The sequence below is a fragment of the Pimephales promelas genome, chromosome 1 (assembly GCF_988280905.1).
Source record: "Pimephales promelas chromosome 1, fPimPro1.hap1.1, whole genome shotgun sequence".
Taxonomy (NCBI): domain Eukaryota; kingdom Metazoa; phylum Chordata; class Actinopteri; order Cypriniformes; family Leuciscidae; genus Pimephales; species Pimephales promelas.
This window is the reverse complement of record NC_142769.1, coordinates 51,070,140-51,085,967: the sequence shown is the minus strand read 5'-3', so window position 1 is coordinate 51,085,967 and position 15,828 is coordinate 51,070,140. Positions and strand designations below refer to the sequence as shown.

The 15,828-nt window shown below is 39.7% G+C and overlaps 2 protein-coding genes across 2 annotated transcripts; both read right to left on the bottom strand.

Annotated features, from left to right (window-relative positions):
- Positions 1–1,592: 1,592 nt before the first annotated feature.
- Positions 1,593–5,298, bottom strand: LOC120461230 (macrophage mannose receptor 1). The gene is made up of 5 exons (XM_089131616.1): positions 5,174–5,298; positions 5,003–5,041; positions 4,569–4,922; positions 2,403–2,747; positions 1,593–2,208 (listed from the first exon to the last, which is right to left on the bottom strand). The coding sequence occupies exons 2-5, from the start codon at positions 5,037–5,039 to the stop codon at positions 1,844–1,846; spliced, it is 1,101 nt and encodes a 366-aa protein (XP_088987742.1). The 5' UTR covers positions 5,040–5,041; positions 5,174–5,298; the 3' UTR covers positions 1,593–1,843.
- A 4,585-nt stretch (positions 5,299–9,883) lies between these two features.
- LOC120461232 (C-type mannose receptor 2-like) lies at positions 9,884–12,252 on the bottom strand. Its single transcript, XM_089131612.1, has 5 exons — positions 12,166–12,252; positions 11,994–12,032; positions 11,548–11,913; positions 10,615–10,962; positions 9,884–10,434 (listed from the first exon to the last, which is right to left on the bottom strand). Exons 2-5 carry the CDS (start codon positions 12,028–12,030, stop codon positions 10,070–10,072), a joined length of 1,116 nt encoding a protein of 371 aa, XP_088987738.1. The 5' UTR covers positions 12,031–12,032; positions 12,166–12,252; the 3' UTR covers positions 9,884–10,069.
- Between the last annotated feature and the right edge of the window lie 3,576 nt (positions 12,253–15,828).

Below are 15,828 nucleotides of genomic sequence, written 5' to 3'. Positions count from 1 at the left end.
GAGGCAGCAGTTGTTTGGCCACAACCTGTAAGTAGGCGAAGACTTCATCATTTTAAATGTATTTGCATGTATAATTCCAGACGTAGCCTTGTGTTTTATTTTTTTCAAATGCCAGCGCTGGCTTTATAGCCACTATAGGCTACTAGTTATGCTATTTTGTGTCTATGACAAATGCGTACAAACATTATGGACCTGAATTTTGTATAAGAACTAATGTTGTACATGTATTTTTCATGTATATATGCTTCATGACGTTATTTTCAATTTGATCAAGAACGTAATCTAATGCCGACTCTGTTTGATTATAACATTAGTAGCCAGTCAGTTGCTATTGTTGCCAATCATATGCTATTGTGCAAAACAAATGAGTATAAAGCTAAAAAATGTAGCAAATTATCATTCAGAAACGTTTAGTAAGAGCCGTGTGTGGTGAGGTTTTGTTTGACTCTCTTCATCGTTGCTTTCTCAGTCTGATTCTGCCTCAAACTGACACTGCAGTATCGACACCATTATTTACATCTGGACCGGAGCTCATGACGTGCACGTTTCGCTCGTAAAGGTAATGGGTGTTAACCTTCCAGACAACATGAGTGACAGTTTAGCCAATTACAGCACACCAGCCCAAACTAACCAATCTGAGCCCACTTACCGTTTCTGAGGGAGTGGTTTCATAGAATCAGGAAGTGAACCGCTCGTTCGAGGACAGAGGAGAGCACGGCTGACAATAAAGGTGAAGGTGAAGTTGGATAAGGTGAATAAGGTGAAGTTTATGAAAAATAAGACTTTAAAAAAAGAAAAAACACGAATACATGTTATATTGCACCCCATAAACACAATAACGCAAAGAAAAAAAGCAGTCAACCCCCCCTTTAAATCTTTTCTTGTTGATATTAACTTTATCTCTTATAAATGAAAATGGCTTATGAATAACAAAAAGTGTATTATGATGAATTCATACAGTAGATATTTAAGCTTCTCATACTATATGATATATGCAAAACCATGATATTTATTTCCTGTTTTCTTTTCTTTGCATCATCCATTTGGATAATGTGACGAAAGCCCCAGAACAACGGCGCCGTATCTCACACACACCAGTCTTTTTCTTTATAGTCACCATTGTTGAGGTTTGTATGATGACTGTTGATGTCTAAGCGTGTTTCAATTTTTATGCAAAAGATGTTGTAGCATTTTTTAGAAAATTTCACAAAGATCTCTTTGTTATTTTACAGTGAACTTTCACAACAGCAGTAATGCATTTTTTAATTATTTAAGTCAATCATGAAACTAAAAGCATTTTTTTTCACTTCCAAATTGGTAGAGTACATGTGCCATATCACAAATGCATGTTGTGATGTACTGTATGCGTCTTTATATTAGTAAGTTGTGTGTGTTTGTCCTTTGAATTAGTTTCAACATCAAATCCAGTTTGCAAAATATTTTATACTCAACTTCCACTTTTTCCTTTAAGAATAAACTATTTCATTTCATTGAAACAAACATCGATGCTCACAATCACTTTTTAAACAAGTATATTTTAATTATATGATTAGTCCAAAACACAGCAGAGAATAGAAGAAAGCCAAACCACCAAAATCCCATGAAATCAACTGTTTCAAAAATGTAATATTAAGTAATATTCAATATTTAAACATATTAATGCAAATTAATATCCACATTTTAAAATGTATTTTAATTTCATTGAGTCTTTAAAACAAAGTGTGCAATAGTTTATATTAAAAAGACTTGCACGATAGTCTTCAGTTACAGAAATTATCATTGTAAATTGATAAAAAGAGTACAAGAAGTGTTTGCCAGTAATGTAAGAACACACACATCTCCTTCAGTCTTCATATCTGCTGCAGATGAAGTTGAGTTTATTGTGTTCAGGACGGCTGATCCAGCGCTGATCTCCTCCAGACTGAACTGCTCCAGATCTCACTGTACGCTCACAGTCCTCGTCTTTGCCGTTCCCTGGAGCCCAGTTCTGATAGCACACGGTCTCTCCGCTCACCCAGTACCAGAGGCCCAGAATACGGGAGTGACGTAAACCCAACCACACCGCCTCAGTAGACGCACGTTTAACCACATTCATCACACGACGCTGCAACTCGACTGAACGAACCGAGACCAGATCCGTATAATTCTGTCTGCAGTATCTCAGAGCTTCAGTCCACGTCAGAGTCTCATTGATCAGAATCAGTTTATCTGGACACAAAACACACCACAAGCAAACACTAGAGAGAGACTGATCAAAAACAACATGCAGAACACACACTGTGGAGGAATCTGTCATGTCAGACATGTAGCGTGAACTTAAAGATATCTGGAGGTGATGGAGTGTGTGTGTGTGTGTGCATGTGTGTGTGTGTGTGTGTGTGTGTGTGTGAGGATCTGCTCACCTTCATGACACACAAAAGGAAACTGGTAGTTGCATTTGATGTCTGCCCATTGACCCTGATCATTCTGTTTGATCATTGCACAGTTTTCATTTCCTTCATGATTATCAGGTTCACCAGTATACCAGTTTCTGAAAGAGGAGTTACTCTGATCTGACCACTGCCATGGGGCTCTGAACAGACCGATCCAGACATCAGTCGATATGTGACTGTCATTGATGAACTTCTGAACCTGTTGACTCTCATTCTGGTTCCTCACACTGACCAGTTCAGTGTTATTCTGTCTGCAGAAACTCTGAGCGTCTCTCCAGTTCTTCGTCTGATTGACAAAGACGAGTCCTGTGTTTGCTTTAAGGAAAACAGATTCATAAATCGGTTTGTTTATTAGACGTAGACTCGTACGCTGCTTTACTGTTTTTTTCTGTGAATAATAGCAGCAAAGCATCAGAAACACGTGACAATCAAACACTGTTTTTACAGCCGATGATGTATTAAAAATTCGCAGTATATTAAGTTTTTGCTGATAAAACACTAAGAAACAGATTTTTTTAATATTGTGATGATTTTCAAACTCTATAAATTTTTCTGAAAAAAAATATGTTCTCTAATGCAACCTGTCAACATTTAGTTTTCAAAATCCGGGAGATTTGTCCAGTTGGGGGTGGGGGTTGTGTGGTCCAAATGAGGCGTGACCCCTTTAAGAGCTGTGCGCTCCTTGCTGAACTGTCGACGCCGGTATACCCTGCTGACATGTGTCCGAACGAATCTCAGTCAGCGTCTTTACTTCCGGAAGCGCGTTCTTGCAGGCCAAGTGTATAGAGGCAAACCTTTAATAAAATCCATTTTCTCAGAAACGGAGACAACGATTTTAGAAACGCTGATTCGCTGGTCGAATTTCGTACGATATGAGAGAATACTAACCCTCAAAGTTGTTGTTGTAGCTCGAAATATATAATTTAAATAATTTCTCTTTTTTACTCTTGTGTGACAGCTAACTGCCTCACAGTGTTGTTAACATCATTCACGTTAACCGCAGGACGTTTTTATAAACAGCAAGTGTAATTTGACACTATCTCCACCTAACGCAAAACCGGCTTCTGACCATAGACTGACGCAGCACCGGACGTAACTGGGCGTGCTGAGACAAACCCGGAAGCGATCGTGCATAGAGGCTATTGTATTGTATTTGCCGTGTGCCTCGAACACCCCTTATTACTGTCTATGCGAACACCCCATGTATGCGGGTAATTCCTGTTTGATGCTAATGTTTAGCTTATTTTGTTTATTAAGTAACGTGTACACGAGTTCGATTTGGGAATAAAGTGCGAGTTGTGAGATGCCAATCGCCTCTGTGAGTCTGTCTGGCCTCTGCATGCAATAACTTCAGTTGTGTGCTATCCCTATTCTTCCTGAAGCAACGCGTTAACTTTAGCCTACTTCAGTTTCTTTGCGGGGACACCGCATTCACACGCCATAGGCTATCGGCTCGCTTTCGAGTTGAGATTTCCGCGACAGTGCAACTGTGTTAAAGGGTTGCCAGGTTAAGGTGACAAACAAATTGAAATTGTAAATGGTCTGTGGATTGTGTGAATTTAATGCATTAAAATCAAATCTGGCAACTGGTCAACATTAGACAAACATATTGGTTCGATTATTCATAAAGGAAATTACGGAGTTTCCCGGGAGAAATAACAAACCAGGAGGGGTCCGGGAGATGAATGGGGCTAAAAAACGGGAGAAACCTGGCAAAAACGGGAGTGTTGTTGACAGGTATGCTCTAATGGCAGATTCTCAAAGTTGTCAACATGAATTAATTAAAATCTTTTTTCCAGTCCAATATTGGTTTGTCTCTGGACCGTGACTTAAAGTTGTGTCTTACTTTTGTTTAATGAATTGCAGATGAAAGTCAGGCTTTTACTACATAATCATGCCATCGTCCATCTCTCATCATAACACACATACGATAGTTCAGGAGGAGCACGCTCAAATAATCAATCCAATTATCAATCATTAACTCATCACCAACAATACTCTGGGTTCAGGCCAAATACCAAGCCCGGAGTCCTCTCCTCGGACAGCACGCCAAATTTGCATTTATTCTTTCTGACTTATTTATAAATGTAAACTCATAAATTAATGTTTATTGTGATTGTATGGAGCTGCACTTACTGTTGTTAGATGAATTGCAGATGAAAGTCAGTCTGTCACTACACGACACATCATGCCATTCTCCATTTCTCATCATAGCACACTCATCTCTGCCATCAGGTTGTTTATATCCCCAGTTTAGATAGAGCGCAGGTTCACCTGAAGACCACTGCCATATCCTCTGCAGCCCAATCCAGACATGCTGAAGACCTCTATCATTCACACTCTTATTCAGCTCGTTCATGTCGTTCATGTTGTCAACGGTGGCCAGATCTGTGTAATTCTCTCTGCAGAATCTCTGAGCTTCAGTCCAGGTCTTGTTCACGTTTATAAAGTGATACTGACGCTGAACACATTCAGATACGGAGCAGAGAGCTGTGAAAGAGAGCGTTTGATTTAATGCTGTTCATAACAGGGTCAAACCTCATCAAACTATAAACCACAAACACACTCACCAATGAGAAGAAGAATCAAATATTGAGTTTGCTCCATTTCTGAGTAAAAACACAATGAAAACTTAATCTCATATTCATCTCATATTAAAACATGAACATAACTTGATTCAACAATAGACAATATTAACATCTGAAAGTGTAATTGTGTTTGAAGAATGAACATGTTCTTACTTTAGAGGTCGTGTGTTTCTGTCCTGAGTCTGATGTTTCTGTCTGCAGATTTACACTACGTGATTATTATATCTGCTCTCATCCCTCATTCAGGTCAAAACATCATTTGTTTATTTCTCTAAAACCTCCTATTTCATATTTTACTTCCTCTACATTTGTGTATTTTTCCAACTCTTTCCCCTTATTTGCATCTTTATGCCTGTCAGTCAGTATCAGTCTATGTAAATATGGACAATAATCTGGAAATGTTATACATATAAACATTCACACTTTACATTTGAACATTATTAACATTAATAACTAAACAGCTGCTTTAATGTTAATGCTGGACTGTATAACTCGTGTTACATCCCTCTTCAACTCTATATGTATGTTTGTGTTTCTATGGTTTTGGTCACTTTTTACCTGTTTGTGTTTGAGCTGAACAACCCACTAATGATCTGATTGATGAGTGTTGAGTTCATTAGTGAAGACTGGTGATACTGGTTACTGAGAGTCTTTAAAAACCCCTGTTTGAGTCTCCAGTCAAAGAGAAAGAGACGTGTGTGAGATGAAGGAGTGTGTTTTACTAGCTGTAGTTCTAATGATCTTTGCAACAGAATTGAATCAATCAAAACTAACTTTAGCTGGACGATAACTTTATTCTAGAGCTGCTGTAGAGCCTAAACAATCTCCGTTACTTTAATTACTATAGACCATTTCACAAGATGTAAACAACACTGGTCCAGAAGCACTTCCTGTTTCAGTTTTTTAACACTACATAAAAGCTGGGATAAAATACAACCAACAAAACATTTTAAACTGAATCAAAAAGTTAAACAAACATCTTTAAGATGTTTTCTTTACATGTGAAATAAAGAAAACAGTTACAAACTGAAACAGGAAGTGCTTCTGGACCAGTGTTGTTTACATCTTGTGAAATGGTCTATTATCACTGTAAAGCAGCTTTGAAAATATCTATATTGTTAAAAGCTGTATATAAATGAAGGTGACTTGACTATTGAGAGAGTTCGGCTGTGTCCGAAATCACATTCTCGCTTGACTAGGTACGAATAAGTATTACTTCATGACCAGCTCTATGAAGTATGAGTGTTTGTAGTATGAATGTAATCCAGACGTACGAACTTCGCCAATTTGTCATTATCATGTGACCTACCAGAATCAGTCGAATCGCTTCACTGCCATTCATAAATCCTTAAAACTTAGTGCTCACAACAAAGAAAATGGCACCAGGCCGCTTACGGCTTCTGTGAAGTGATATTTACAGTAACAAAACAACCATTTTGACAAAAACATCAACAACAAAACTTTTCTCACGTCCTAGAAAGAGCTTCAGCCAAGAGATTTTCTGTTCTCTTCGTGTGGCCTATGTCAATGTTAAAATCTTGGACCACCAAAGACCTGGGACGTCACATAAATTAGGGTTATTACCACTAACAAGGCTCAAAATAGTCCCACACTAACACGGTAGCATAATAAGGGTCCCTACATTCAAACCGAAGCAGTGAGAACTTTGTCAGTGTCCAAACAGTTTAATAAGAAGATATTTTATACATACAGTCAACTTCACGAATACAGGATGAAGCCATCTTTGAAAAATAGTCTCTACCAGTCGATCTACGAAAAGCTGATCCAAGTGCAGTTTTCTGTTCGTCTATTAAAATGAATGTGCTGTCGATTAATTTTAAAAACAGACGCGACAGCGGAATCTATACATCTCAATTCTCCAGCTGCAGTCATCTCTGAGGGAAACCAGTTAGCGCTCTTTGATAACGTGATGATTACGTCCCTGCAGATCATCTGTCCATCATCGTATAAAGCCCGCCCTGGCAATCTGATTGGCCCGATCATTTTTTGCCTGATCATAATTTCCCCTCAATGGATCGAGTCCAGACCGAACTTCCCGACCAAAAAATGTTGTGGGCGGCGTTCGGGCTGGCATCCAGGCTACTCACTCTGACCACATCACATCAATTTCGTAACTGCGCTACCTATTGGTCAAAAGTGACAAACCATTAAATCATATTATTAGTGACTGCATATATGATTTTTCACCTATTTTGCCTAAAATCGTATTAAAATGTCTGTAATTGCTCATTGTTGCAGTTGGTCTGACACTCCCAGGCATTTTGGCTTGGTTTGTTGTCTTTGCGCTTGGCCCCGGTGATGGCTATATTTTATTTGGTTATGTAGAAGGTTATAGCATTTTGGTTTGATTTACATTCTTGCGTTTTTAACCCTTTTAATGTGATCCTCAGTTTTATCCTTAAAGTTATATTACTTAGTATTACTTAGTATAAGTTCTTTTAGAAAAAAAACGTAATCATTGTCTCTTGAATATGTTGTTAACTTCTTTATTTTACATGAAACATATTTCATCCACAAGCAAGTAGCTTAAATCTTTAAACATCGGGGGGGGTTGATTGCGGTTTCACTTTTTTCATTTTAAATAGTGTGTAATGTTGCTGTTGGTGCATGAACAGTGTCTTCAAAGTTGCAGCGCTGAAAGTTTAGTGTAAGCAGAGATATCGTCTTTTAAAAATCAGGAAGTATAATTGCCTACAAAAACGACTCAATTGGGACTACAGCTGGGTTTTAGACGTCAATAACCCACACATTTGCATCAACCCCTCCCTCAGAATATGCAGAAAAGGGCATGCGCATATTTCTGCGACTCGTCGAGTGTGTTGTTCACCAGCTGTCAGGTCTTCTGTGTTCGGTCTTCCCACGGATGCTGTACTTCATCAACAATGGATACAATTTATGTTTGATTATGTTCCTGAAAATGACGATGGTAATCTAGCTCTCTGTGCTGAGCATTTACGGAAGACAGCTTCCAGAATCTCCACGAGTTCAACACCGGATTCAACAAGAAACTGTTACTAAAACATGAAGCAGTTCCAACTTTAAAACCAGAGGCAGCAGTTGTTGGGCCACAACCTGTAAGTAGGCTAAGACTTCGTCATTTTAAATGTATTTGCATGTATAATTCCAGACGTAGCCTTGTGTTTTATTTTTTTCAAATGCCAGCGCTGGCTTTATTGCCACTATAGGCTACTAGTTATGCTATTTTGTGTCTACGACAAACGCATACAAACATTATGGACCTGAATTTTGTATAAGTACTAATGTTTTAAATGTATTTTTCATGTATATATGCTTTATGACGTTATTTTCAATTTGATCAAGAACGTAATCTAATGCCGACTCTGTTTGATTATAACATCCCAGGTGAAAAAGACGTACAATTAAGTGTATTAAAAATGTACTTAAATATGTTTTTAATACAATACAAATATAATGTAATGCATTTTTAATACACTTAATTGTACATCTTTTTCACCTGGGATTAGTAGCCAGTCAGTTGCTATTGTTGCCAATCAGATGCTATTGTGTAAAACAAATGTGTATAAAGCTAAAAAATGTAGCAAATTATCATTCAGAAACGTTTAGTAAGAGCCGTGTGTGGTGAGGTTCTGCTTGACTCTCTTCATCGCCGCTTTCTCTGTCTGATTCTGCCTCAAATTGATACTGCAGTTCGACACATATTTACATCTGGACCGGAGCTCATGACGTGCACGTTTCGCTCGTAAAGGTAATGGGCGTTAACCTTCCGGACAACGTGAGCGACAGTTTAGCCAATCACAACACACCGTCCCAAACTAACCAATCTGAGCCCACTGTCTGTTTCTGAGGGAGTGGTTTCATAGAATCAGGAAGTGAACCGCTCGTTCAAGGACAGAGGAGAGCGCGGCTGACAATAAAGGTGAAAGTGAAGTTGGATAAGGTGAATAAGGTGAAGTTTATGAAAAATAAGACTTAAAAAAAGAAAAACCACAAATACATGTTATATTGCACCCCATAAACACAATTAAGCAAAGGAAAAAAAGCAGTCAACCCCCCCTTTAAATCTTTTCTTGTTGAAATTAACTTTGTTTCATTTCTTGTAAATGAAAATGGCTTATGAATAACAAAAAGTGCATTATGATGAATTTATACAGTAGATATTTAAGCTTCTCATACTATATGATATATGCAAAACCATTATATTTATTTCCTGTTTTCTTTTTATACACCACCAGTGTGCAGTATCCATTTGGATAATGTGACGAAAGCCCCAGAACAACGGCGCCACATCTCACACACACCAGTCTTTTTCTTTATAGTCACCATTGTTGAGGTTTGTATGATGAGTGTTGATGTCTAGGTGTGTTTCAATTTTTATGCAAAAGATGTTGTAGCATTTTTTAGAAGATTTCACAAAGATCTCTTTGTTATTTTACAGTGAACTTTCACAACAGCAGTAATGCATTTTTTAATTATTTAAGTCAATCATGAAACTAAAAGCATTTTTTTCACTTCCAAATTGGTAGAGTACATGTGCCATATCACAAATGCATGTTGTGATGTACTGTATGCGTCTTTATATTAGTAAGTTGTGTGTGTTTGTCCTTTGAATTAGTTTCAACATCAAATCCAGTTCGCAAAATATTTTATACTCAACTTCCACTTTTTCCTTTAAGAATAAACTATTTCATTTCATTGAAACAAACATCGATGCTCACAATCACTTTTTAAACAAGTATATTTTTAATTATATGATTAGTCCAAAACACAGCAGTGAATAGAAGAAAGCCAAACCACCAAAATCCCATGAAATCAACTGTTTCAAAAATGTAATATTAAGTAATATTCAATATTTAAACATATTAATGCAAATTAAAATTCACATTTTAAAATGTATTTTAATTTCATTGAGTCTTTAAAACAAAGTGTGCAATAGTTTATATTAAAAAGACTGGCACGATAGTCTTCAGTTACAGAAATTATGATTGTAAATTGATAAAAAGAGTACAAGAAGTGTTTGCCAGTAATGAAAGAACACACACATCTCCTTCAGTCTTCATATCTGCTGCAGATGAAGTTGAGTTTATTGTGTTCAGGACGGCTGATCCAGCGCTGATCTCCTCCAGACTGAACTGCTCCAGATCTCACTGTACGCTCACAGTCCTCGTCTTTGCCGTTCCCTGGAGCCCAGTTCTGATAGCACACGGTCTCTCCGCTCACCCAGAACCAGAGGCCCAGAATACGGGAGTGACGTAAACCCAACCACACCGCCTCAGTAGACGCACGTTTAACCACATTCATCACACGACGCTGCAACTCGACTGAACGAACCGAGACCAGATCCGTATAATTCTGTCTGCAGTATCTCAGAGCTTCAGTCCACGTCAGAGTCTCATTGATCAGAATCAGTTTATCTGGACACAAAACACACCACAAGCAAACACTAGAGAGAGACTGATCAAAAACAACATGCAGAACACACACTGTGGAGGAATCTGTCATGTCAGACATGTAGCGGGAACTTTAAGATATCTGGAGGTGATGGATGGAGTGTGTGTGTGTGTGTGTGTGTGTGAGTGTGAGGATCTGCTCACCTTCATGACACACAAAAGGAAGTTGGTAGTTGCAAGGGAAGTCTGCCCATTGTGCCTGAGCGTTTGGTTTGATCATTGTACAGTTTTCATTTCCTCTATAATTATCAGGTTCACCAGGACCCCAGTTTCTGAAAGAGGAGTTACTCTGATCTGACCACTGCCATGAGTCTCTGAACAGACCGATCCAGATCCATGATGCAGATAACCCAAGACTGCTAATGAAATCCTTAACCTGTTGATTCTCATTCTGGTTCCTCACACTGACCAGATCAGTGTGATTCTGTCTGCAGAAACTCTGAGCGTCTCTCCAGTTCTTCATCTGATTGACAAAGACGAGTCCTGTGTTCACTTTAAGAAAAACAGATTCATGAATCAGTATGTTTTTTATTCTTACGCTGCTTTACTGTTTTTACTGTGAAATAGAGCAAAGCATCAGAAACACGTGACATTCAAAGACTGTTTCTACAGCTGATGATATATTAAAAATTCACAGTATATTACGTTTTTGCTGATAAAACAGTAAGTGACATTATGTCTCATTATGTCTAAAAAACCTCTGTTCTCTAATGGCAGATTCTCAAAGTTATCAACATGCATTAATTAAAATCTTTTTTTCCAGTCCAATATTGGTTTGTGTCTAGAAAGTGACTTCAAGTTGTGTCTCACTGTTGTTGAATGAAATGCAGATGATAGTCAGGCTTTTACTACATAACTCATCATGCCATTGTCCATCTCTCATCATAGCACACATAGTTCAGGAGGATAATAAAAATAATCAATCCAATAAACTCGTCATCAACAATACTCTGGGTTCGGAGCCCGGAGTCCTCTCCTCGGACAGCACGCCAAATTTGCATACCATTTATTCTATCTTACTTAAGTGTGAACTCATGAAAATTAATGTTTATTGTGATTATATGGAGCTGCACTTACTGTTGTTAGATGAATTGCAGATGAAAGTCAGGCTGTTACTACATGACCAATCATGCCATTCTCCATTACTCATGAAACCACACTCATCTCTGCCATCAGGTTGTCCAGATCCCCAGTTCAGATAGAGCGCAGGTTCACCTGAAGACCACTGCCATTTATTATCACCCGTCCTCTTCAGTCCAATCCAGACATGCTGATCACCTCTATCATTCACACTCTTATTCAGGTTGTTCATGTCGTTCATGTTGTCAACGGTGGCCAGATCTGTGTAATTCTCTCTGCAGAATCTCTGAGCTTCAGTCCAGGTCTTGTTCTCGTTTATAAAGTGATACTGACGCTGAACACATTCAGATACGGAGCAGAGAGCTGTGAAAGAGAGCGTTTGATTTAATGCTTTTCATAACAGGGTCAAACCTGATCAAACTATAAACCACAAACACACTCACCAATGAGAAGAAGAATCAAATATTGAGTTTGGTCCATTTCTGAGGAAAAACACAATTAAAAACTTCATCTCATATTCGTCTCATATTAAAACATGAACATAACTTGATTCAACAATAGACAATATTAACATCTGAAAGTGTAATTGTGTTTGAAGAATGAACATGTTCTTACTTTAGAGGTCGTGTGTTTCTGTCCTGAGTCTGATGTTTCTGTCTGCAGATTTACACTACGTGATTATTATATCTGCTCTCACCCCTCATTCAGATCAAATTTTTTTTTGTGTATTTCTCTAAAACTAATTTGCATATTTTACTTCCTCTATATTTATACCAACTAGATGGGGACCTAGATAGAGTTCTTGAGGACCTGGCTATTCCCGGTGGAGGTCGGGTGTAGGGGCTTCCCTGCGCAGTCTGTGTGGAAGACACTCACAGCTCTGGGTATAGCAGGAAGGGAGAGAATGAGCAGCAGAAAGAGCGTCTTGCTGGCTCTGGAATAGAAGGGAGGAGTTGAGCTGGGGGCCAAGAGGAGGTGGGCAGTGACTGGCCACCACTGCCGACCCGCCAACTGGAGGGTGTTGTGGTTCAGGGTCGAAACACCCGGTGAAGGTTGGATGCTACCTGATGACATCTTCTCCTGGCCGAAAGCTACAGTCATGCACTACAGTCAGTGACTGAGTAGATAGCATCTGTAAAGATGTATCCAATAGTGTATTTTTATCAAGTATTCCTCATATTTACATATTGACGCCTGTCAGTCTGTATCAGATGATAGCTAATATGGACCTTAATCAGAAAATATATATTCAGTACATATGAACATTCATAGTTTAAATTTTAACTTTAAAGGGCACCTATTATGCCCCTTTTTACAAGATGTAATATTGGTCTCGGGTGTCCCCAGAATGTATTAGTGAAGATTCAGCTCAAAATACCCCACAGTTAATTTATTATAACCATTTGAAAATGTCATTTTTGGGCCCTGTTTAAAAATGAGCTGTTTTGGTGTATACCACCTTAAATGGAAATGAGCTGCATATCCCCGCCCTGCCTTTGATACCTATGGCAGTCGGTAAGCAGATGGGCTGAGAGAGTGAGAGAAACCGCTGTTTTGAATGTCATTCAGCGTACGTTTGAATCTGAATATATAAATAGTACGAAGAGACTCCGGCAGAATAAACACAAATGAGAATGGACCAGTACGTCCCGGTATGGTTATTTGATACATTTATGTACTTATAGAGTTGTAATCGCGTCCCCTTTGCAATTATGAATGTGCAACACACACACACACACACACACACACAGCCACACAAACACTAACGCTGGTGCAATTTTTTGAAACTACATACACATTCTGTGATGTAAGTTTTGCTGTACGTGAAATTACATCATGTTTACTTGTCATACAGGTGCTTCTGTGGCAAATGTGAGAAGATAGCTAACTTACAGAACAACAACATATATGCAGTTTTTAATACAATATCTTTAAAATATATGTATTAATAAACACGTGGTTACATACTATACAAATAAGGTTTAAATTATATACACAGACATCCTACGACGACAACAACAACTTTAGACGCATTTGTTGTTGAATTGGCTGACATCGACTGAAAAGACTATTTGCTCAAAAAACATAAAATACACTTACTGTTACTGGAGGTGTCGGTTGATCGCAAACAGTAGACGATGATCAACACTTGAGGATTAACTTTTAAGCTACAACAACAGGATTAACCCACGACAGAACATTTATGTTTCCAAGAGACATAAATGTCTCGTTGAAACAATGGAGGATGGTGTCCAGATCATCGAGGGCGGGGTCTATGCCACAAACACACTGTCAATCAAACCCCTTGCTCAACATATACACACTTCAGAGTCTCGCAGGAAGAAGTAGGTCATGAGTACTGTGAATTCGGACATAATTCCCGTCACATACTGGTTTCACCTACTGTATAGTGAAGAGTGGGATTTCAGATGCAGTCTTTGTATTGAGAGGAGGGTTTGAGGGATTCAAACAGACAAGTTGAAGAGGAAGGAAAGATGTTTCCTTGTCACCATCACTGGTGTTGAGGAGACGGCAGAAATTCACAACAGAGACGAGATACAGACATTAAAACTTCGTTATGCGTTTTAAGAATTTGTGAAAATTCTTCTTTTTTTGGTTCATTCGCTTGCTGTTGACTGTTTGTTTTATGTTTCTAAAACACATGCACCTAAACACATCTTCATCACTCATTTGCTTATGTAAAGACCACATTTAGATATTCAGGTATAAGTTCCATCCCCAGATGATTCAAATGATCTGGAGCATCTTTAGCAAGGCAGAAGTTGACCTCTTCACCTCCGAAGGCAACTCTCTCTCCCCAATATTCTTTATGAAGAACGTGGATGCGCTCGCCCCTCGAAAGGTCCAGCCTCCATTATGCCCACTCAGTTCATCAGACGAATCAGGGAAGACAGGCATCTAATTCTTCTGGTGGCCGCTCTCTGGCGGAGCCAACCTTGGTTCCCCCGAAATGATTCGGCTGCTCGCAGTAGCCCCGTGGCCAGTTCCCCCTCCTTTCCTTGGCTAGTGGAAACATGCTCAACAGTCTACAGGGCGCCATTGCAGCACACTACACTCCTGTGGCTGGCCAGTCCTTGGGTAGAAGCAACTTAGTCTTCTGCTTCCTAAAAGGACCAAGGAGCCTTAACCCGCCTTGTTCTCTTACCATATCCCCATGGGACCTATCCACAGTCCTTAGGGCTCTCTATGGCCCTCCGTTTGAGCCAGCCACTTTCACTTAAGGCTGCATTACTGCTAGCATCAGCATCGGTCAAGCGAGTGGGGGACCTACAAGCTCTCTGTCAGCGCTTCCTGACTCGAGTTTGGGCGGCAGTGGCTCAGTGGTTCATGTAACCAAACATAACCGAAAGGTTGGTTGTTCAATCCCCAGTTCCATCTGACCAAGTGTCGACGTGTCCATGAGCAAGACACCTAACCCCAGGTGTGTGTGTGTGTGAGACACCTAACCCCAGCAGCTCCCGACGAGCTGTATGCTGCCTTGTATGGATGGCACCACCGTCGGTGAATAAGTGAGTGAATGGGTGAATGTGAGAAAAATATGTAAAGCACTTTGGTGGCCATTGGTCTGTTTAAAGCCCTATAGAAGTGCAGTCTATTTACCATTCACCTAATGACTGTAAGGTCGTCCTCAAGCCGAGGCATGGCTACGTGCCCAAAGTGCTCTCCACTCATTTCAGAGGAAAAGGGATTATGCTGTCCGTTCTTCCCAATTCGGAAGATGAGCATCAACCTCACTTACTCTGCCCTGGTTTTATACTGTAGGCTTTAACAGTATACATTCAGCGCTCTGCTGATTTTAGGGAGTTAGAGCAGCTCTTTGTATGCTACGTTGGCCGCACCAAAGGGCTTCCAGTTATGAAGCAGATACTCTGGATAGTGGACACTATTGCGTTGGCTTATTCTTCGGTGGGCCTTCAATACCCCGTCGGAGTCAGAGCTCACTCCACCAGAGGTTATTCTTCGGTGGTCCAGTGGCGTGTCTATTGGTGACATCTGTGTGGCGGCCAGCTGGTCCTCGCCGCTCACCTTCTCCAGATATGACCATTTGGAGGTCGCTGCGCTGCAGGCACAAATCCTCTCTATCTCGCTGGAGTTGACCTCGGGGCTAGATCAACCCACTATTGCCCTTCCAGAGGCTCTGACCTCAATCCAACCCCCTCCTTCTACCGCATAGGGACCCTCAATGGAGCGTTCCAGGTTAGGGCCACACAACATGTTCTGCTCATAAGCAGGATGTGATTGGATTGGTTCCCCATA